We start from the raw sequence: 23,485 nt of genomic DNA, 5'->3' as shown, positions 1-23,485 counted from the left end.
CCCTGTCCAAACGACTCTTGAAGGTGTCCAATGTGGCCGAGTCAACCACTTCCCTGGGGAGATTATTCCAATGGGTGACTGTCCTCACTGTGAAAAATTTTCCTCTTGTGTGAAAAATTGATGAACGCTAGCTACTTAGCATTCAGGTAGAAGACTCACCTGGGAAAATGGTTAGCTATTAAAGAAAAAAGCGTAAATAATGCATGCTAATGAATTCCACTCAAGACTTTAGGGTTGGAGGAGGAGGGGGGAAAAAAAGGCACCCTATGGAAAAGCTTGACAGTTAAACAAGAAAAAAGCTAATACAAATGATTCAACAATAACTAAATAAAATTCAGTAGATAACAATAAAGTAACTTTACATCTACATTATTGTATGAGTACACAGGCAAAACTCAAAGAACTTCACTGAACTGCCTGCATTTACACAGTAGATAATTCTTTTCAAAAGAAGTTTTAAACATCCAAGGGAATCTAAGGAACTTATTTCACAGTGAAAAGGCTACATATTTTGGAGCAATTTTCCTTGTAATGATTAATAACCATTTATCAGTCATCTCCTCCTTTCATATAATGCTTTGACTGCACAGGTGAGAAATTCCAATCTTCTTCTGGCAAAAGCAGGAGAAAAGGATGCACACCTTTTACATTTGGAGAACTACATGCACTTATGCTCTTGTTAAGATCAGAGTCCTGACATCACAACATTCAAGATCAAGCACAGCCACATGTCATTAAAGTTACCTTGCCCTGATGGTCATGTTTCATTTCCCAACCTCTTGGCAGCTCCAGCTGTTTGTTAGCAAACATGTTGAGGAAGCCCACCAAATCACGATTATGCTGGTAGCGCTCAAAATGGTGGGTGTCCCGCCGGACTTTGGTGATCATGTGCTTCAAACACGTGTTATTTGTAAACATGCGGTAGGCACTCTGAAAAATAAGTAACAAAAGGAAACAATTTTAAAAGATAAAATTCCTTCTTACTACAAAAGACATTTCCACTGTAAATAAATTATCTAATCATCTACAAAACCTTAAAAGCTATCTCCAACTGAGTCACAACAGTATGAAAAAAATGGTCCTCTTCCTGAGGTTTTGGGATATGTATTTGATGTTTCTTATTTTGCTTGAGATACACAAAATTTCATAACTAACTCACTTCAGCGAAGCGTGAAATATTACAGATTCAATTTACCACACTTGTCCCTGGAACTGTGAAGAATCATCTAACATTGAAATTGCTTTAAAAGTAGATATTTCATAGATATTCTCTAATTTCTGGAACAAGTCAAACACAGCCAGAGAATACAGCAATAAAGCTGGTAAGGTTTTCTAGAGGGCAGAGATACACAAGCTTGTAGAACTTACCACAGATCTACACAAATACTGTTTCTACCTATTGATTTTTTTAAAATACTCTATCATTGCATGCCCATGTGTGATTTATGTAGTAAAATTAAAATAAGAAAGTAAAAAGGAGAGCACTGAGAAACTGGGAAAACTTTAAATAAAAGGGGAAGATAAACAGTTAACACCGTTCCCTCCAGAAAAAACCCAGCAAACCAGGAACCAGATCTTTCTCTTGGCATTAGCAATAGACAAAATCCAAGTCACAGGCCCTCATTGTGCTGTTACCTATACCACTCTGTGTCCCCACACCTCTACTGCCTGGCCAGAGATCTTATCTACCTCCACACTATTTCATATATTAAAGATAAAGCTATGAAAGCTAAGCAGAATGATTCAGATATAGACAAACATACATTTATAACAAAACCAAACTAACACACATTAATAATGTAAAAAACACTGAGTTATTAACAAGTGTGCTTACAGACAACACATTATTCATTCCATTACTTCGGTTTACACTATACATCCCGTTATCCAAAGGAAAAGAGGTGCTAAAAAAAACACTACATAAGAAGAAGCACTGAAGAACAGGCAAAACAGAAAAGGAAAATATCTTTCAAGATGCTTTTTTGCTCAGTGTGACCTCTAATGTATTTTGACACAAACCAGGTAATCTGGGAAACAAATCATCCCATAAGGAGCAAAGTGACTGAAAATGATGCTTATTTTTTAAATTTTCAGTAGTCTCTTACCCTCTGCAAAGCACAGTCAGAAAGCTACTACTTCAATATACAAATGAGTTCTGTATCATGTAAGAAAGATGAGGAATTAAGTGACAAGTAAGAACTCTAGAAGTTGTAATGCCAACTAGGACAACACTGATAACCCACCAACTGCAAGGAATGATGATGAGTGTTTGAATTTACCCAGCCTCCCTATAGACTAACAATATCTTAGCATCAAACACCAAGCAGTCTCTTCGTATGCAAGACAACTATATGCATAAGCATGTACTTATGAAAGTCTTTCAGCTGTAGACACTATACTCACAGGGTTAGAATGCAGCACTGTAAAGAACTCTGGGCTGATAAGGAATTTCACAGGAGGAGACTGGAGCAATAAAGTAAGTCTGGATCTGGAGGTAGAGTGAGGCAGCACATTCTCTCTTCGAAAATCTAACAGCAAAGTGAATGACAAAGACTTCCAGTAATAATCATTACAAAAACATCACTGCAAACAACTATATTGATTTGAAACACACAAGCAAGAAAAGCACTAGGTATACAATTATTTGACTTATTAAGTATTCTTCACGTAAGTGTACATGAATTTCTTCTAATATAGCACTGAAGCTCCTGAAATATCACAATTTTAGTTTAGTAACTTTTACTTGTTGCTTTTGGTGAACAATCATTAAAAAAAATCATATCCAATTATTAGGGTTACCAAACATGTGCCTGTGTATAAGATGCAAGAAGGTCCCTGTGGCATGCCCACATTGCTATACTGTAGATGTATGCAGATAAGTTATTTTTCAAATGCTAACTACTGGATATAAAAGCCATTGTACACTTTAAAATGTTTCATTCCTCCTCTAAAAAAACCAACAAAACAATAAATCGCTGCCATTAACACAACCCTAATCCTGATACAGTATTTAAGCAGCTCATATAAGTAAGAAACAGGTTGCCAAGGAAGTACCTTTCAGGTTTCAACTTTCAAGTAAAGATCCGAGTCTTCTCCTAGCAACAGCAAAAGTGTACCGATTTTTCAACAGTACCAGGAATTGAAAATGTATTATGAGTGGTATTTGCTACGATGTTAAAACTTATCTTCGACAATCAACAGGACATTTGGATGGCTATTTTAGTGAAAATGAAAAATTGCCAATTTAGATTGGGTCTGCAGGGATTTTACTCTAAAATACATGCCATCCTCTACATTTCACAGTTTCCTTCTTTTACATATTGCAGTACTCGCGCAATTCCCCATCAAATAAACATAAATCATGTAGGACGTAGCTACCATGGATATAAAAGAACAATAACCAACATGCAGAGAAAGGAGAAGAGAGGCAGTGAATGAGACTCTAAACTGAAGGAAAACTAAGGAAAAATTAAAGAGAAGGAAGAAGAACAAAGACAGAGTAAAATGCTACATATCAATGGGTAAACATTAAGGAAAAAATGGGAATGATGACAAATAAAAGATGTTCATTCTAAGCATTAGAGGAAACCAGAAAACGGAAGGGTAATAAGTAAATAAAAAAGAGGATTTTTAGAGACACCCCCCCAAAGGCCTCCCACATGAGGCATGTCTATGGACCAACAGCAGGATAGCATAAAGACTCTTGAAGCTATGCCTGAGTACTTGGGCTGGGAGTGTCTTCCAGGTAGGCACTGCAGTTGCATGTTAATTCTGTAGTGGTACAAAACTTGACTGTACACCAGTCACTTCTCACAGCCTGGAAGATTCTGTGACATGCTGCAGGTAAGTCCACTGTCATAGTCTAGGTAATCTGGAAACCAGAATGTGCACCAGGTGGGTTTTTCTTGCAGTTTAGAGGCTTACAAAATTGATTTATTAAGAGCTTATTCAGCTGAACTTGCTGATTAGGGTTTAGCCTGATTTTGCTTTAAACTGATTTGTTTACAGCACAACAAACCATCTAGCTGCATATGCACAAAGACAGAAAAAGCAAAAGGATAAGGCAGAAGTAAAGAAAAAAAAATATAAAGGGAGCACTTGGCTAAATCACAAGTTCTACAACAACCTGAAACTCAAGAAAGGGTGGTATTGCTTGGGTATTAGATTAATTCAGGAAAGAGTATTATAAGATAAAATCAAAAGCATCTAGAGACAAACTAAAGCACATAACACAGAACTATGCAAGGGACTGGGTAGTGACAAACTATAAATGTATTAGTAAGTTGGAAGTAGGAAGATGACCAAGGAGAGAACCACTTGCTGAGAAGAAAAACTAGTCACGATGCTTAGAGCTCATTAAAAAAAAAAAAGATCTTTCCTTCTGTCTTCATTCCAAAAGTTAACGCTGACCAGACAACCAGAAGAACTAAAAAGCAGAAGAAAGAGAACTTTCTTCTTAGGCGATTCAGAAGGTAAAGAGCTGGTTAGAGACTGTGGTGCGAATCAGAGATTTTCAAACCCTTTGGGTTTGAAGAAGTGTACCCTAACACACTTAAGAAACTACATGAAGCAATCTCCGAGACATTGGTGGTTATTTCAGAGGTCTGAAGGAGTACTCAGAAGAAAAGGGATAAATATTATATCCATTTCTAAGAATATGTGAAAAAAGGATGAAGTATAGACAAGTTGACATATTTTCTATTCTCAGACACATGAACTAATTGTCAAACTACTTAAAGCATTGAGAAGACAGCAAGGTGGAGAAACACAAATAACCAGGATTTCTGAAGAATGAATCATGCAGACTAACAAAGTTAGTTTCTACTACTCAAGCGTTGTAAAGGCCGTATGTTTTGATGTTGATAAGGCCTTTACTATTGTTTACATGATACTCACAGAATCATGCTGGGGGAGAAAATCACCTGAAACAGATGAAACCACTTGGAGACATGTATGCAGCAGTTTGCAAAAATGTACTGAAGAGCAGTTATGATTTATGTGAAACAAAAAGAGTACACCAAGTGATGCTTCACTAAGACCTCTCTGGGTCTGGTCCTATTCATTATTTCTATTAATGACTGGATAGGGAGGACAGAACTTGCTCCAACTCGGAGATGCTGCAGTACTTGGACAGCAGGATGGATAAGGTTCAAAACCATAGTGACACACTAGAAAAGTGCCATGACCTGTGTGCAGGTAGGGAAAATCTGCACACAAGGGTCTGGGCCTGATTTCAGCAGATCAGACACTGAACACTGGTGGTTAGCGTCCAACTATCAGAAAAAAAAGTAATAATTATGCGGGAACGTACAAGGAGTGTTGTGTGTAAGACACATGACATTTCCACAGTCTCTTCAATACAGGAGTCATAGCTTTATTTAATTTTCTGAAATATTCCTCAGGAGCTGTAGACCAACTGAAGACAATCCTGAGTAGGCCAACAAAATAATTTGAGACGTAAAAACACAAGCCACAAGGAAAGACTAGCAAGTAATGCATTTAAGAATATGTTATAAGAGAAATGATAGGAGAAGACTCTCTAAAATAGTTACAGAATGTCCATCAATTGGAGAACATGCTATAACAACATGAGACAGCATTTGCCGAGTATGGTTTAGGTACAGCTCATCCTACCTATCTTCAGCACGGATATGAAGCAAGTGACTGCCCAAAGCCCTTTCTAGTCCTATATTCTACCATTTCAAAATGCAGTAGCAGATCAAAAATATTTGTAACCCCGATCATGCAGTTTTATACTTTTTCACTGCAAATGCCCCACCTATATTTTTACCCAGTCAGGTACTGACAGAAAAACACTCTGAATCTTATATTCAGCTCTTCAGTGTATTGAACAGGCTGAGCCATAATCTTCAAAAACTAGACAGCAATTAAAACAAATGGTGTCATTTTCACCCAGACTTTCAGGGGCAGAAGTCTGGTTCTGCCTTACATCATCCTCAATAAATCATCTATAAGATAAGTGTTCCCTTTAGAACGGAGGAAAAAAATTCTTTTTCTTTTTTTTAACCTGCATTTGAATGGTGAAATTCAGTTTCCTCTCCAGGTCCATCCACAGCATTTGTATGCTCTTCAGGCCTGTCATTAGTCATTGTTCTTCGGATGCTCTGGTACCTAGGGTTAGAAAACCGCACTTTATATATAGTATATGGTAATTATGGTCCAATTCTAGCTCCAAGGGAGTTTGTCCACCTTTTCTGCCATGTAGGTTAATATACATTGACCTCTATTTTCTGCATTAATAGCCTTCTGAATTTCTGAAAACCATTATCAGATTTTTCTTTAGCCACATAGCTTATGAACATAGGTGGAATACAAAAGCCCTAGAAGCCCACGTGCAAATTAAAAGGGACAGCCACATAAAAATAAATACATATGTCCAGCTGCGGTAGCAACTGTGACCATGTCTTCATACGCAGTCTTACAATGGTGAATGCAGTTTTGCAAGCACAAATTCACAAACAACAAGGGTAATTCTTACCGGCGATTCAGCTGTTCCATTTGCTGTATGGAATTTGACCTCTGGAGAATCTGTGGGGCTGGGGGGGCTGTGGGTCGCTGCCATGTTGTTGTCCTGTTCACATGGTCCACATAAAAAATCCGTCCGTGGCTGTCAATTCGAGCCTCCCAGTCTAAGTAGCAATAAAATACTGTGATCTATGGAGAGCTTGGGGTTTATTTATTTATTTATTTTAGCTCTGTCACTTTTGTAACCGAATCTGTTGTTCCAGATTCCTCTTTTATAGGATGAGTTTAGCACAGAGCTTTCTTACTGAATGGTTAAGGGACATGGCTTTTCCATATTTTATCTCATAAATCAGATTCCCCACTGTAGTTAAGATTCTGTGGAATCCATATCTAATAATTTCAATTCCTTTCTTTATTCTATTTCTCACTAACCAGTAATTGTCCCGGGGGAGGGGAGTATCAGGATACTTCAGAAGTCCAAGGATACTTCTCTTGGACTCTTGAAGTAATTCAAGATCCTATCTATGAGGGTTATTTCCAGTGCAAAAGGCCAATGGATAAGTACCAAAAACCTTGCAAAGCTTAACGCCTGTCATTGTTTTTCCCCAGCAAGTAGCAGCAGGAATAAAACAGATCCCTTTGTTCTTCCTGGGTTTACATGTGCCTATGTGAAAGGTAAGCAGACCTGCCAAAGAAGATGGGCAATTATAACAAACTCCTTCATATAATAAATGCATGTTCCAGAATTGCTGATTCTGCAAATATCATAGCAAATCCAATTTCTTGTGCAAGCAGTACCTATAATGCTGTCCACTGGTTTTGCAACACAAGCTACAGAGAATGTTAGAAGTCTGAACTGTGGAGACACACCGGGAGATCAGAGATGAAGGCGCTGGGACCTTTCCCCAACCACATCTGGCTTCTCAGTACTCAGCAGAAAGTAGGCACATCACAACACCTAGGCCTTAGTTCATAAGCTTTTTGGGTCAGAAACACTGCCTAATAACTGGTTATAAAACGAGCAAGATACCAAGACACTGCTCATAGACTGGAGGCCATGTAATCGTAAAAAACATTAAGATATTTTATATACAGAGACAGATGTGCCTGATTATTGGGCACTAGCAACTAGAGAAAATGTGCAAACCATTTAGCACATCAACTGAAAAATGGTCTTTGAGAGCTCAGAAGGTTTCTAGAATAGACTTTCTATATTGCAAGTCTAGGTGGAAATGTCAGTCACTGCCGTAACATTTTAAGAGCACCAGCAAGCAACCAATCCTACATGACCACTGCTCTGTGAGGAAAGACAGCATAAAAATGTCTTGACAGCAGAGAAGGAGAACTAAAGTGTACTGTAAAGTATTTAATGCTGACAACCTTAAAACCTCAGGCCTTGTTACTGTATGCATGCTATGACTTCTGTCAGCTCTTGGAGGCAGCCAAGTGGCTCGCTGCATTACACTGTAGTGCCTGAGCTGACTCACAGAGGGACAAAAGGCAGGTTTTGAGATGAACTCATATTTTATCATCTCCACACGGCAAGAGTGTATTTTAGCTGGCCACAATGCATATTACCCTTCTATCTTTATGATGCACAATCAAAACAGCCTATTAGTGTTTAAAGCATTTCTAGTGTGAACAAGAGCTATGTAGGAAAGCACACTCTGAGAGTAAAATAAAAAGCAGCACAGTAGGATAGGAATAAAAAGAACCATTTAAGGAGCAAATTTCAACTCCAGGGGAGAAAATTCAAAATTTTGTATTACACTGTAAATGTAAAATACAGGTTTAAAAATAAACAAGATTACATCAATGCAAAGCTTATGGCACAATCACCGTATTTGCTATTCAAAATACAACACATTTGGAAACTAATAAAGAATTTCATTTGTATCTCAAAAAAGCAAACAAACATTTCAACATCCTCTGAAAAACGTTTCAATTTTTTAAAAAGAAAAAAATTATTGAAACAGATGTTCCTGTGCAGCAGTTCCATTAAAAAAAAAAAGTAGTATCTTCTGATGAAATAAAAGTACTCAAAATTTTTAACCAGAGTTTGTAAACAAAACAGAACATGGAAATATTCTGGGAAGGCCAGAATTGTCCATTGGGGACAAAAAAAGAAAAAACCACCCACCCCAAAAACCATTTTAAATTTGTGAATCCATTATCTGCTTAAATGTCAAACCCTAAACCACTGTATAGTACTTGAGATTTTTCTTGTGGTGATTATACCTCCAATTCTGACACACTGTCTCCACTTCTGTAGTGTGGCCTTGCAGAAGAAAAGAATTTTTGCCTGCCTTCAATTTTAAATACACAAGTTTCAACACTTGGGCGATGGTTTCTAAAGCAAAGCACTTGCATCAGTGTTGTGATGGACAAGGATATCTTCCATTAGTCAAATTGTTATTAGTCAAATGTGTTACAAATAACTTAGCTGGCTGAATTGCAAAATTGTAATTAATCAAGGTTGTTTGGTCAAGCTTATTTGTTGATTTTTCCCTAGGAATGTAGGAATTGGAGCATAATGTTGCATGTTACAGGAAGAAATACCAGATAAATATTAAATTTCTTTCTCTTGTTCTTTAACTTAAGCTACACAACTGAAAGAAATACACCTTATTTTTCTCTCTTAGTTTCAGATCCTGGTGAACCAACAAATAGAATACAACCCAAATTACAAACTGTAATTTCTTTGTAACTCAAAATTGTATTCTAAATGTTTTCTCTGATTTTTCACTGTTAAAATATTAAAACTGTTGCATATCCGAAAACAGCGTTTTGGAGAGAAAAACTGAATCTAGGCAACAATTAGTGTTTAAGTTTTTATTCACATTAGCAAATGAATGATCTACAAAAAGATTGCATTGGGCTTTGATTGTAAAGGGGCGATGCGTATAAGCATGCCCATGCATGACTGTGTAAAATCCCAGCAGGTATCAGAAATGTTAGAATACCGCACAGCCAAATCTTTTCCATTAACATTCCAATAATTTTTCCAAGCAGTTATTGTAGTTTGCTTCTGAAACACAAAAAGGAATCTATGTATAAACCATGGTACTATAAAAGCTATCTCTCTGCACTTCTTTTTTATTACACTGATCTCTGAGTTTTTCCTGTAACGTTCTCTGACTTTTTCAGTATGAAAAGTGATAAAAATGCAACTGAAATATATGTCTCCCAGACACAACTTTGTAAAAAAATAGTACTGGTTTATTGAGGTAGCAGTTAATTAACTTTAGGATCTGCATGCAGGACTAATTTGTTATATGCATTGATTATAACAGAAGCAGCAGGGAGCAAAATCTTCTCATCACCCTGGCTTTCCAATACACAGTTATATCTGTGTTCTGCTATCAGGCTCCTTACAGTTACCCCTTCCATTACAGAACACAGTCCCATTTCATACAGTGAAACAAGGACCTTTTAATCTTACACTAAATCTCTCTATTCCTGACTCCTTTTAAGTAATAGAGCTTTGCTACAGACTTCAGTGGGTCTGAATTTAACTTTTTTTTCTGCTTTTTTGTTTTCAAGTAATGTTTGCCCATTAGCTGTGTAGCTTTTTTCATGGTCCTTTCTCCTTTCTTTAAACATACAATACTGAACAGATCTTCACTGTCCCAAGTTTAAGCAAGTGAATCAGTCCAACAATTGTGAGCAATGTATTTTTCATATGCATTAGAGAAATTACAATTTACCTGCCAATTTAGCATCAAACTGTTGCTTAACACCCAGGTTTATTTTAATTCAAAACGTCTTAACACTGCCTCAAAAAATACAAGGAAAACTCAGACACCTTTCCCATGATCTGCAGAGATTAAAGATGTCATGTATTTCTTTGTAAATCATCACCATACAAGAAGTATTCAGAGATTTCAGAGTGCTTGATATTTTTCCCTTATATAGGCATATAGTGCCTTATATAGTGTATCACCTCACCTCTCTATCCATGCGTACTGCATACTGAAAAGGCAGCACTGTGCCTTCCTATTTCTCCACAAATGACACTTAGCAAGTCTGTATACACCAGGTATAATTATCATAACACATCCTGATAGTTTGCGGACTGAGCAAAATGCCTTTTACAAAAAAGCACTAGACTTCATCATCATCACCCCTCACTTAGAAATTCTCAGCTGTTCATTCTCAGTTCTCACATTTAAAAAAGAAATGTAATGAGATCTCAGTGATGAGATCCAGGCAGCCTATTCCCCAATTAAAGTATGAAGAACCTCACTTGGTGGTAGAGCCTCATCCACTCTCTGGTACCGGCTAACATCCTGACGTACCGAAGGCAGCGACCTCAAGGGCTGATGGCCATTGGCTTGAGAACCTGGAATCAAAAGGCCCACAAATTACATTTTCAGTCAATGTGGGGAAGCCCTAGAGGTGCCTCTAAAGGGATGAAGACAGGTTAAAGCTTCTGCAGGACTATGATATTTCAGGATATGTGTAATAGTCAGCTATTTTGGGGGGCAAAACAAATTACATCTGCAGTTCTGGTTAAGTGATTTCTCTGAGATGCGCTGCAGTCCTGGCCCTGAAAATGTCACCTCTTCGGACATGTCGCATCCACCTGTGACCAGCGGAATACAGGGCACAGAAACGACAGCATGTGCCAGAGCCATATCCCAGCAAGGGACAAGGACAAAGCTCCATGTGGCCGCCACAGAAACCTGCTGTAAGAGTGGGAAATGAAACTGTCCATTGACATTCCTTGTTGCAGCCATGCTGGTCTGCAAAACACAGTGCAAGCTGACACCTAATAAAAAGACGCCCAAATATCTAGCAACTTATGTAAAAGAATATATTGACAGTATTTGAAATAAATACCAAAATTATTATTTCCAAGTCAGAGAGCTGTTTATGAAGAGAAAAAAATTAATAGGTCCCAAAACTTCTGAAGTGTTATGAAAAAGACACATTCAGAAATCTAGTTTCAGTGTACCCACTTGATTAGATCCACTTCAATCCCTGAAGAAGTTGAATGGATAATCAATTGTGAAATGTGCTTGGAAACAATCTGTTAGGAACACATCTCTACTTTCAGTGATTTTAGTGAGACACAAAATTCTTAACTGTTAAAATAATTTTACAGTTGGTAAGAGTTTCACGGTGTTGAGTAACACGTTCCTCTCCTCCCATGGTTCCAGCTGTGCTAGGATGTGTCTACACAGATAAGGGACAGGGAAAGGGAAGATAAACAGCCTGAAGTGTGACTAAAAACCAATTATCTTATCCCCCCGCCTTTCTTTTGATTACTCTTATGTTTTAATGTTAATATATGCATCCATTTTCTTCCCCCCTATAAACACACCAAAGAAAAAGACCCAAATATAAATTCTAGTTTGCATTTCATAGTTTTGGGATTATTTCACCCCCATTACCATTTTGATTTGCAAGCAGAGTAATATTGTTGAATTCTTTCCTCCTCTTCATCCCCCTTCTCAGTATTCTCTCAAGACTTAAAATATATCCAGTTTCAAAATAAACATGTCTTGGATATTTCAGTTTTGAATTTTTATTAAATCAAAAACCCCAAGAGTATCTTGAGGAAGGGAATAAATCTCAAAGGAGAAAAAAAAACCTTGGAAGATAACAAAATTGAGAAATGAAGATCTTTATTTTCAGATGTTAATTTTTTAAGTAATTTTTAGTGGCTGTAAAACGGTCACTTCAGAAAGTGCCTCCTGCAGTTATTACCTCCAGTAGCTCCTTCAACCTGTGCTGTGGCACCCTCACAAGCTGCTTGGGCTCCTTCAGTTTCTTCATCCAGAGACTGGCTATTGGCAGCTGCTGCCTGCAGGCTGCTTCTTCTTTGCCAGATTTCTTCTGCTTCCTCTTGGTCTTGTAATTCACCTGCCTCAGCCTCCTGTACTTCTTCCTGAGGTAACTGTACTGCAGGCAGAGAACCAGAAGTACTTGCAGAGTCCTGTGTTTCAGCACCTGGCTCAATTCCAACCACATCAGTGGCACAAGTTCCCTCTTCCTCTTCCTGAGAAGAAAAAGCTGGAGTCTCAGGAAACCTGGCACTCTCAAAAGGACACCGCATTTCAACTGAGGAACGTCGCACAGTTACACTTTCATTGCAAGAGCTGTCTGCCCCTTCCACATCACTCTCCCCTTCTGGCCGGGTACTAGCCTCACTGACACTTTCCGTGCGAGCAGGATCACTCTGCTCGGTTTCTGATGACATCTGGGAAGGTTCAGACCCCTGATCTATGGATTCTGTTTCGCTAACACCCCTTCTGCTCCCGGCAGCAGCACTGGCAGCTCCTGTGTCCACACTGCTAGGAAGCTGTTCTGCCTCCTGATCAGCACATGACTCACTGCCAGCCTGGTCTCCTGGTGTTTCACTTACAGAACCTTGCAGGCTTTCATCTCCTGCTAACTGTGATCGTGGAAGCTCTGGGAGAGTCTCTTGCTGGTCACCAGTTGATGGCAAAGGAGCTTCAGAGGCTGAAACATTTTCATTCTCTGCAGGCCCCTGCAATACCTGATCTGATGAGTAAGTTAAACCATTTCTTTCAACATTTCTCGTAGCACCATTAAGCATTACTAAACCACCGTCATCTTCCAAGGAAGATGGAAAACCCAGGTCTTGATGTAGCTCATGCTCCTCTTCATCTGAGTCAATGTGAAGCATAGCATTAAGTCTTGTGTCAGTAGGGAAGCTACTTCTCAGTTTTGGTGAGGCTCCACGTGGACGCTCACCACAGGCAGACGTCCCAGATCTGGGATGATTATTGTGTTCTATTGCATCCAGATAGTCATTTAGTGAGTCCTGGCGACCTCTGGTAGGTGATGATCTTGAAGCACCAGAGGTCAAGTCATCCTGGTCTGTTTCCAGAGTTGTACTAGTCCTTAAAGGGTGTCTCAAGGTTGCTTCTCCAGAAGATTCCTCAAGGACTGGACCATTGGAACACACTGTGGATGTATCGTGATGTCCCGCTGGCATGTCCTCATCATCGGAGGGGCTCCCTAAGTCTCCATTTACAGAGTTCACTCCTAGCAAAGTGCCAACCGTTTCTGGTGAAGCATCTGCAGAGACACAAAGACTGAACGTAAAACAATGCAGCAACAGACAGTTCATTCTACTTTGCATCACAGAAGATTATAGCAGTGATATAAAAATAGCACATCTTTCAAGATGCTTGCTTATTTCAATCAGACAACTAAGGGAAGAAAACACAATTAAAACAATAGCATTATAACAGCTATTACAGATTTTTCTCTGTATAAGTCTATACTATTCTGTAGGATATAGAAAATTTAACAGGTGTGATGTATGACTTTAAAGGACTCCCATTTTCCTTTCAAAAGACAGAGCACAGGTGGAATATTACTTGCAACTGCTTATCTCAGCCAAAGGTGTTACAGAGTGAAGATGTTACAGAGTGAAGAGAAACAATGAATTTGATTACCCAATCTATCCCATAAAATCAGACTGAACCAGATTGATTTAGAGTCTAACAAAATAGGAAAACAATACAATAAGCGTTTTGGAATTACCATCTCCAAAGCAGTACCTGACATACCTAAACTTTGAATAGAAAAATCTGTAATAGAGGTGCTGTACACAAATGAGAAAGTATACTACTACAGAAAATCCTAGAAATAGAAATACATAGACATTCTCTCCATAAAGCTATCTGGAGATCCAATCATTGACAAATTCTCACCTTCGTGAACAGAAGATGTGATTTCCACTTTGAACTGGAGATATCCACTTACATGGTCAGCTGGGAGCCTTCTGCCAAGATTATAGGTGAGAACCTGGTCTCTGCAAAAACAAAGATATTAGGGGATTTTACAATTTTAACTGGTATTATTTTTCCAGTATTTTATGTCAGATAAGAGTCAGTTTGACAGAATGTAATTCCTGTTAGAATCTTAAAATCAGCCACATACTCTGGCCTGTGTGGAAAAGTACAAGCACCAATAATGGCGTAAAATACCTTTAGTTAACAGATAAAACAGCCTAACAAACAACTTTTGATCGTTTCCAAATACAGACTGCGCCCCAGCAATTCTTATACATCCTAAATCTCTTCTTAAGTCCTAAAGAAATCAAGCTGCAAAGGATCCCCTTTCCCCTAATCTCCTCCTTCCCCCAACCCAAGATATGTTTTAAAATTACCAAAATCTTTCATTTTTTATAACCTTCTGCCCCCTTGTGGTTTTTACTATATACAAAATTCCCCAGATAGTTTCCTAACATTTTAGTTCTTATTCAATAAAGCAATTCTGCATTCCTATTTAGAAAAGCTATTAATGCTTCGATTTAACTTCAGATATGTTCTTAAGGGTTATTGAATTCAGCGGGACTCAGACTTGATTAAGCACTTGTATCAGCTTGAGACTTAGGACCAGATCCTAGACTATACATTCTTACTGGGCACAGCCAGAATTTACAGCCCCAGTCCCCCTCAGCACAGCTGGGACAGCTGAAGAGAGAGGAGGGGGCTGCTGAAGACCATCATCAGAAATTATTGCTATTTATGCAAATAAATTTATACTGGTAAAAACACCTTTCCCTTACTCAGAGCACTCCTACTGCAATATGAGTGACAGACTAAAACAGATGCAAGGTCATTACCGAAATAAGCTGCAGCAGTTTGCATCCAAACATTAACTTTTAGCAAAAAGAGCCCTGATTAGACACATAAGGCAAAGCAGCCTCCCCACGTTGCTCTATGGGCCACAGTACATAAAATTATTATAGCAGCATCTCCACGATCTGTCACAGATTCATCACACTCTACTCCAATTACAATTCTCAGCTAGACTTCACGTGTCCTCAGAAGATTGCCGTTTGAGATTGCCACAGTTTTTACATAAGGCTTATATTACTCTAGGCCATTCGAGATTAGAGAAAGCTGCAACATGAATAATGTCTGCTGTGTACTCAGTTGAATCAATACTACACGATTCTCATGGTCATTTACCACATCTTCCATGAAATTCAAAGCCACTTGGCCATTTTGTTACACAAACCTGCAAGCTACGCCGACAGCTAAAAGCAGGGCAGAATTTTAGTGCAGTCTGTCTAAAAATGGCTGGTTCAGGACTTCACCTTTTCATTCGTTAATACTGATCATTAATACAGGGCAGGGCAAGTTAAGCATATAGTCTACTATAAGTCCTTGGACTTTGTTCATGTAATTTTTCAAGTTCACATGTAACCCAGCAGACGATTTTAATTATCCTTCAAATCACCAAAATGAAAAAGAAAAGGAAGACGTTTTACTTGCTTGACCAAAAACTAAATAAAAGAGAATTAGCAGCTGACTGTACTTTTTGTACATTTCTACTTCACATCTATATAAACCACTCCTTTCCTTTGCAAAACGCCTGGTGAAACACCGTCTGTCTTTAAAATGTCTAGGAAAAAGGAACCCTGACAATTGATTGGCATGCAAAAACTGTAAATGGACAAATACATTTCAGATGAAGATGCAAAAATATCTGCAAGACTGACTTAATGTCAGTTCTAACAGCAGTTTGGCAAAACCAAACTGAATACTTACCAACATTCTTACTAAAAATTAATTATACAGCCCTTCCTTTCCTAAAAAGATTTGACAAAACAAATATACAGCACTGAAGTATGACGGGAGAAAAAAAAAAAAAGGAAACACCTTCCAGAATACCAGTTTGAAAAAACAACAAGAACTGATGAACACAGCAAACAGGTAAATTACGGACTTCACAGCACTAGGAATCCCAGAGCAGAAAAACATTTTGGGGCTTAGCATGGACATGAACACCCTGAAGTAGGTTTTGAAACAAGTCTCTATCATGGTGCTATCTTTTGAGTATCTAACAGTGTGCAAATTTATTAGAAAAAGCTGCTTGCTCAACTTACCACAATTTGTTGAAACTCAAAGATGAAGCATTTCTTAGAAAAGTTAGATTGTATATACACATGAACTGCTCTTGGATACTACTACAAAACAAATGGGAAAGCTTTTTTTTTTTTTTTAAATAAATTCTGTATCAGAAAGCATCATCAAAATTTTAAGCTACTCTTACAATTTTATTCTTACTTTACTTACCAGTGTAACCACCACTTTGGAAACTTAAAGCTGAAAACTGTTTTCAAATTGAATTTGATTTTCTCCATTTATGCAACTTGTTACTTTCATGGGAAAAATCTGTGAAAAAGGAGGCCAGTCATTTATATCCTGCTTTCTGTGCACAAGCATGATGATACTGCCATGCCCTTACACTTTCAGGGAAGACTATACATATTTTATTTCACCATCATTCCTCATAGGCCTCATCCAGTGGCCTTTTAAAGTTAATGGAGACATATTAACTTTAGCAGGCTTTGAGTTAAGTCCTATTCAAAACAGACTTGACTAATTCAGTTCCTTCCATTGTCTTTCAAGGATTTTTTTTTCTAATTTGTTAAATATAGCACATAAATGTAAAAAGATCATAGAACCATAGAATGTTTTGGGTTGGAAGGGACCTTTAAAGGTCATCTGGTCCAACCCCCCTGCAGCGAGCAGGGACATCTTCAACTAGATCAGGTTGCTCAGAGCCCTGTCCAACCTGACCTTGAATGAATTTCACAATGATGTTAACAAAGATGTTAACAAAATAATATACTCTATTATTACTGCTTTGTCTTAAATGTAAAACTCTATTTTTGCACAAACTGCTGCATCTCTTGCAGACCTCCAGCCATTTCCTTCACACCTGCAATGTATCACAGTGCCTGATTACCAAGTCTCAGGCTCTTCTCAGTGCATATGGTTGTATGAAGGCCTCACTGGATCATTCACTTGACTATGCTATGGTCCCCTCCAGTAACCATCATGAAGTATGAAACATCTTTAAAAGTTTCTAAGTGACTTGCATCTTTATATATGGTATGTTATGGTATAACATACCATAACAGTTAGCTATCAAAAAATTAACAGAAATTTTTAAAAATAGCACAACAGGTGAATTGTGAGTGCGCTATTCATTGCAAAAGGCAATTGTAGTTGTGTAGTACCACCAGCACTTTGAAAAAGGAGGAGTCACGGCCTTGCAGTTCTGGCTAATTAGCTCAACAGATATTAAAACTTTCATTATTAAACTGAAAATCAAAAATACTTGAACTCTAAAAGAAGTGAGACAATAAAATCCGCTTCTTCTAAAAAATTTGCACACAATCATGTAGTATTGTGGTAATGCCTTGCTTTTTGACTAGCTAGCTAAAGGGTAACATTTTTCTGTAAGGAAATTTAGCTGAAAACAAATTGTAGACACACATATACACATGCACAGGTACCTGCATTCAGAACAGGGTTAGAAACACTGACATCTTCCAGTCAGGCAATAAGACTATTAAAATTGTAACCAAATTTCTTACTACAGATGCAGTAGAAATATGCTGGTCTGTGCCAGTAAGCCAGGAAGGCTGATCTGCACCAGTATCCTAATGCTGAGTCGCCCTGAGCAACGGAAGTTAGCATTAAGAATGTATTAATTTACCCAATTGCATGTCTCTCCAATAGTCTCTGAACTGGTATGGTTAGCTTCCCAAGAAAGCGCTTGATGATCGGACGACTCTTGGCAAATTTGTCTTTAACCTCGATTTCCAGGACATCTGTTAGAAGTGCAACAAAAGAATATTTCTGGAAGGAAAAAGCATATTTGACACCATATCAATACACCTTTATTCAGGAAGTATGTACATAATTACTACTAGTGTACAATGAACTCCAAAAGCAATGACTGATGACAGCAGTTTCCATATTGCAAAATAATGTCAACGTCACTTATTAAACACTGTAGTTTTGCATATGTAACTACCCTCTCAGGAAACCCATATCCTTTCACTGTTCCTTGAAAATAATTGCTCAGTAAGAAACTGAACAGGATAAAAGCACTTTCATGGTCTACGTCAGAAAGAAGAAAGCAATGTATCCTAGTGCTTGCTTCAGTTTGGATAGTAGAAAGCAAAAAGAGCAGGAATCCTTGCTGTACTCTGTTGGGTCATAAAAGAGTAGCCAGGTCACCACAGGAAGAAGGAGAAAAGCATCTCACTCTAGGCTGTGCTTACTGAAATTCTCTTCCAACACCACACTTTGCATTAATTTCTGTATGCATGACAGGAAGTCAAAAGGGCAATGTGTATACAGTATTTTCAGGAGCACTGTAACTAAAGAAAGATAATTTCCTATAGATTTTTGCCCTGGAATTTACAAATCTCAGCAAGCTCCAACAGAACCTTTTTCTGCACTTGGTGCCTTTAAACCATACGGTGCTAATTTTAAGATCATTCTTCCACCTTTCCCTATGAGGAAACACTATATCACAGTTACTGTCTTCAGCCTAGCATCAATTTTCATGCAGTTTATGAATACTTCATCTTTGAGATCTGTGCTGCTCTGTCAAGTCTGCCTGAAGGTGGCCAAAAGATTCAAAAGTAGTACAGGGCAAATATATGAGCAGGTATGTTGGCAGACACACCCACATACACACAGCCTGATAACAAATTCCCTTAGAAAAGCAAGCTTAGGAACCAAAGACTTTTATTTTTCCTGTAGATTTTAAGATATTTTAAAAAAAAACCAACCAAAAAAAGTATGGTATAACCTACTCAGAAAAGCCGAGGTCATCTGGTTATGCTTTTACTATCTGCCACCTTTAAGACCTCTGAGCAAATCACAACCTGAGTACAATGCCTAATACGCATCTGGCCAGATAGCTAAAGATGCATTGAACAAGGAACAAAAGGAACAACTCTTCAGTTCAGCTGTAGACATCAGCTAAATATATTAAAAAACAATTAAATTTGGGTCAGGAATAAAAACACTTTCTCTTGCTGGGCAACTGTCGGAGCTGGGTTCCTGTGATGTACAGAGCTTAAAAATTTGTCACTCAGTTTGCTATAAAATTGCAAGTTATTTTGCAGAAAGGAGTAGATGTAAAACAGGATCAATTCTGCACCACTAGGACAGCATATGTAATGGGATCATAAGCTGCTGTCGTCAGATCATTGCTACAGGGAAGATACAGCAGTTAAAGCAAGCTGATACAATATGTGCACCAGTGAACATTATCACTTTTCTAATAAGCTTCAAAACCAAGGAGAACTGGAGGAGAAAAAAGGGGAAAAATAAGACTAGATTTTCTTTCTATCTACTGGATAGAAAGATGAAGAACCAATATAGAGATTAGAACTCTGATTTTTTTAGGATTTTATGACTTCTACACATCTACAGTCTTTCCTACAGCCAAGCACCCCAGAGCAGTTATAATGCTGGTCCCGTTCTGTTCTGCTTTACTGCTTGTTTGGTTTGATTATGATTTGTGGGAATGTTTTCCAAAGCCCACTCAATTTTCCAATCATCCTAAAAAACACATTAACATTCATCAAACACAGTACAGGCATCTGGTCATTAGAAAACAGGCACAGATCAAGAATGCTGCTCACCAGCCCTGAAAGGATTATGGACTTGGGTCAGTATGTTCACCTTGTTTCCCACATAAACATCTCCCTTCAAAGCCACAGCCTGGCTCTTCAGTGCTCAGACAGTTGTAGGACTGAGTTCCTTCTCTGAGACCTGAACAACTTACCCAATATAAACACATCTGGAGAACTGGCTTCTGACAAACTGCCTGCCCCCCACCCCCCTTGCTGAGTGGTGCTGTAATGCCTCCCTGGGCTTTCCTTCCCACAGCAGCGCATACAGAGGCTACACCAAAGAGCATCCCCTCTGCCTGACAAAACATAAAGCTTGCCACCTGCTATGCACAATGAGAATATCATTTCCAAATGAACAGTTGTTGCAACCACTGAGTATAAATGCTCGCTTATTGTACCTTTTCTTAAAGGGTCTTATCACAACATATAATCCATTTTAATTAGTTTATTTTTGCAATTTCAAGAAATCTACAGGGCTGTTGAGAGTGTTTAACTCTTGTTAGCAGAGAAGGGAATGAAAACCTCACAGCAGCGCAGCTTAAATACACAGCTTAAATATGCAGATGATAGCTGTTTCTATCCAACAACAGGGCTCCTGAAATTACTACAATTTCTCTGTCAGTTTAAATAACCAGCTACAAAATAAGCTCACAGCCTTCAGAAAGTAAGGACTAATGCATAAAGAGAAAATACAAGCCTGGTACACTGCATTAGCTGGCCGACAGCTCTCAAAAGGGATACATTACCTCCCTGTGCCAAACAGGATTAGTTGTGTTACTGATGATAGTTGACCTTCTTTCCTGGCCATGATGAGCAAATGTAGGAAATGTACTTTTCTTGCCTGGCTGAATGGACATCTTCAGATAAGGATCAGGGTTGAAGAACATGCCTTTTTTAAGTCCAACTGCTCTAATATCTATAAAGAAAAACAAGAAGGAAGGAAAAAGGAATTGAGTAAATTAAAGCTAGTTCACAAAGTAGCAGTTCCTAAAATATTACCCAGGAAATCAATTCACCATAAACTACTAAATAAAGCAACTCAAAATTACTTATAAGTTAACTGGATACAGCGTACAGAAGACTGTTAAAGCAGGAAGTCAAGTGTTTTCCCAAGACAGTATCAGGAGGAAAGATATCAACATCCTCATTTATATTTCAGACTCCAGCCATTTCTAAAACAAAAAGCATGAACTTGTAACTCACCTACAACACAAATGTATTTCCAATCTTAAAAAGAAAACCCCCAAAAAACACAAAAAACCCATCACACAGTACTTGCTCTGTTTCTGAGTAAGGGAAAGGGGTTAAGATAAAGAACCATATGAAAGATAATGTAGTGAGCTCCCACTTTCCTGAAGCTGAAACTTTGATAAACGTAACTTCAAATACTCATTATCAAAGTCCAGTTAAAAAAAAAAATAAAATCCTACCCAATGTTCACAATTAAGCCGCACAGTAGAAATACCAGGAAATAAAGGCTAATTGACTTTGAAGGCAACAACTTTGCACGTGCAAATGAGGAACCAAAAAAACATTATGGGAAATACCTTGCAGATCTATCAGTCAATACGCCTTTCAAAATTAATTTAGGGGACTCCTCAGGCTGACTCACAACCTTCTACTACACACAACAGGTTTTCCAGAATTCACAAACCAATTATTTTTATAATACTCTCTTGTGAGTCTGTACAACCTATCAGCTCTATCCCAGACAACTGCTGCAAGACTATTTCAAAAAGCAGGGGTTTTTTTCTGCTCTACTCCTACAGTCTCTAAACGTTTATATTGTCTCTACAAGACTCAGAAGGAAATTTCTTCTGTCTTTGCTCAAGCTTAATATGCAGTAGTCTCACACAAGACTTCCCATGGAAAACAGTGCTAACGAGAACAAGTGAAGCTGGTAGGCTGTACCCCTACAGCTACTTTGCTGTAGTGACAGCTTAGCTCTCTTACAAGTAAAGATTTTTTTTCCTTTCTAAACCACCGTTTGCAGCCATCACTTTTTTACTACTTCAGAGTGATGAAACCAGCTTGTATTTTATGTAGAGGCTAAGTTTTCCACTCTTCAATCTGACAGGAACTGTCCCTTGTGCAAACTGGAAGTCTCGCCACCTTTTTCATGCTGGGATCCATCAAATTAATTTCTTTCACTCCTGGAGGTTTGTGATTCAGACTTGTTTTCAACAAACAGAAGTTCTAAAGAGCTGGCATCTTTCAAGCCACTAGAGTGTGCTCCTACAGAGGCTAATGAAGAAAAATGTTCTATCTTTGAAGTTATTTAAAACATCAAATTTTTTTATATAACAATAATTTGTGAAACACAGAGTAGTATTGTTTTTTACCTGATAGGGTAAAGCTGACTAACTTCCGAGAGTGCTGGGCTCCAGAAGCACCTTCATCCGTGCCTTCTACTCCCATCTGAAGAGAAGGAAAAAAATGAAATATACCACAGAAGTTTTTGTCTGCTTTGTACATGCTTGAGGATAATAATAGAATTGTAAGGTAGTATGCAGGAGAAGAACCTGACCAACTACTGCCTATTACCATGGACAGGCAAAGCTACAGCATTTGTTTCTAGGAAAATATCATTTATACCAGACAGTGCTAATACACCAGTCCTTGGAATCTTCCACAGAGAACATACATAGTCTAATACACGTGCAGACACTATTAATCAGGGAAAAGGAGACTATCTTCTTACAGATTTCCCTTTTGTAAAATAAAATAAACAGTATGGATTGGTAATACATACCAAAGCACTGAGCTGGCCAGTGACAGCACGTGTAACTTTTGTCACTTTCTACAAATAGATAATTTACTGTGCAACAAAAAAAAAGCAGAGAGATCAAAGAGGGACTAACAAAAGCCTTCTGATATATGAACAAAAGCTCCTTTTAAACAGAAAAATGCATCAGATATCTAAATATGAATGTGTTCTAAAAGCTTATGCTTCACAGATTTTCCAGTTTGCTTTCCATTGAAATCTCTTGTTAGGTAAAGTACTACAAAATAAAAAATTTCTCATGTATTAATGTCTTATTAAGGTCTATCTCTTTCAACTAGCAGAAGAATTCATCTTTCAAGACAGAGATGTGCATCCAGCTGAATAGTCTATCATGAAGACATCAATGGAGCTATCTTTAAAGTAAAATGTTTCTCCAGGTAGGCACTGCACTCACTCCCAGGCAGAAGAGGAGACACAGCCTGAAGAAAAAAAAGCTTCAGCCAAACACAGCACTAGGGATTTATAGTAGTGATAGAACCAGAAGTCATCTGATCTAATGAATGATAAGAAAAATAAGCTGAATAAAAACTTGCCCACCTGTGTGTGTAGATTAAATAGGTAAAGCAGTTTTGAGCAGCTGAACAGTTGTTTGAAGGCTGAACTAGAAGTTACTGGATTGATAAATGATTTCTGGAGCCATGGTAGCTGTGAGGAACCCACTTCTGCATTAACCAAAAATCCTTTTCATGCTGTTTTAAGCTATTTAATATCATTAGCTTTCAAATACTTCCCATGATGAACCCACAATGGAATTTCATCGGCATCAGCAAACACAT

The 23,485-nt window shown here is 38.1% G+C and overlaps 1 protein-coding gene across 4 annotated transcripts in view; it reads right to left on the bottom strand.

The window, feature by feature from the left end:
- Positions 1-23,485, bottom strand: part of HECW2 (HECT, C2 and WW domain containing E3 ubiquitin protein ligase 2) — a 171,816-nt gene that overhangs the window by 42,328 nt on the left and 106,003 nt on the right. For all 4 annotated transcript variants that reach the window (XM_075093893.1, XM_075093894.1, XM_075093895.1 and 1 more), the window contains 10 exons: positions 22,267-22,342; positions 20,671-20,840; positions 17,986-18,128; positions 14,178-14,278; positions 12,199-13,536; positions 10,733-10,828; positions 6,500-6,650; positions 6,029-6,132; positions 2,404-2,528; positions 745-930 (listed from right to left, as the gene is read on the bottom strand). In XM_075093893.1, coding sequence (XP_074949994.1) covers positions 745-930; positions 2,404-2,528; positions 6,029-6,132; positions 6,500-6,650; positions 10,733-10,828; positions 12,199-13,536; positions 14,178-14,278; positions 17,986-18,128; positions 20,671-20,840; positions 22,267-22,342 — 2,490 coding nt within the window. The remainder of the gene's footprint in view (positions 1-744; positions 931-2,403; positions 2,529-6,028; positions 6,133-6,499; positions 6,651-10,732; positions 10,829-12,198; positions 13,537-14,177; positions 14,279-17,985; positions 18,129-20,670; positions 20,841-22,266; positions 22,343-23,485) is intronic.

The sequence above is a fragment of the Phalacrocorax aristotelis genome, chromosome 5, assembly GCF_949628215.1.
Source record: "Phalacrocorax aristotelis chromosome 5, bGulAri2.1, whole genome shotgun sequence".
NCBI classification, from domain to species: Eukaryota; Metazoa; Chordata; class Aves; order Suliformes; family Phalacrocoracidae; genus Phalacrocorax; species Phalacrocorax aristotelis.
The sequence above is the reverse complement of the archived record's forward strand: the minus strand, read 5'-3'. Positions and strand labels throughout refer to the sequence as shown.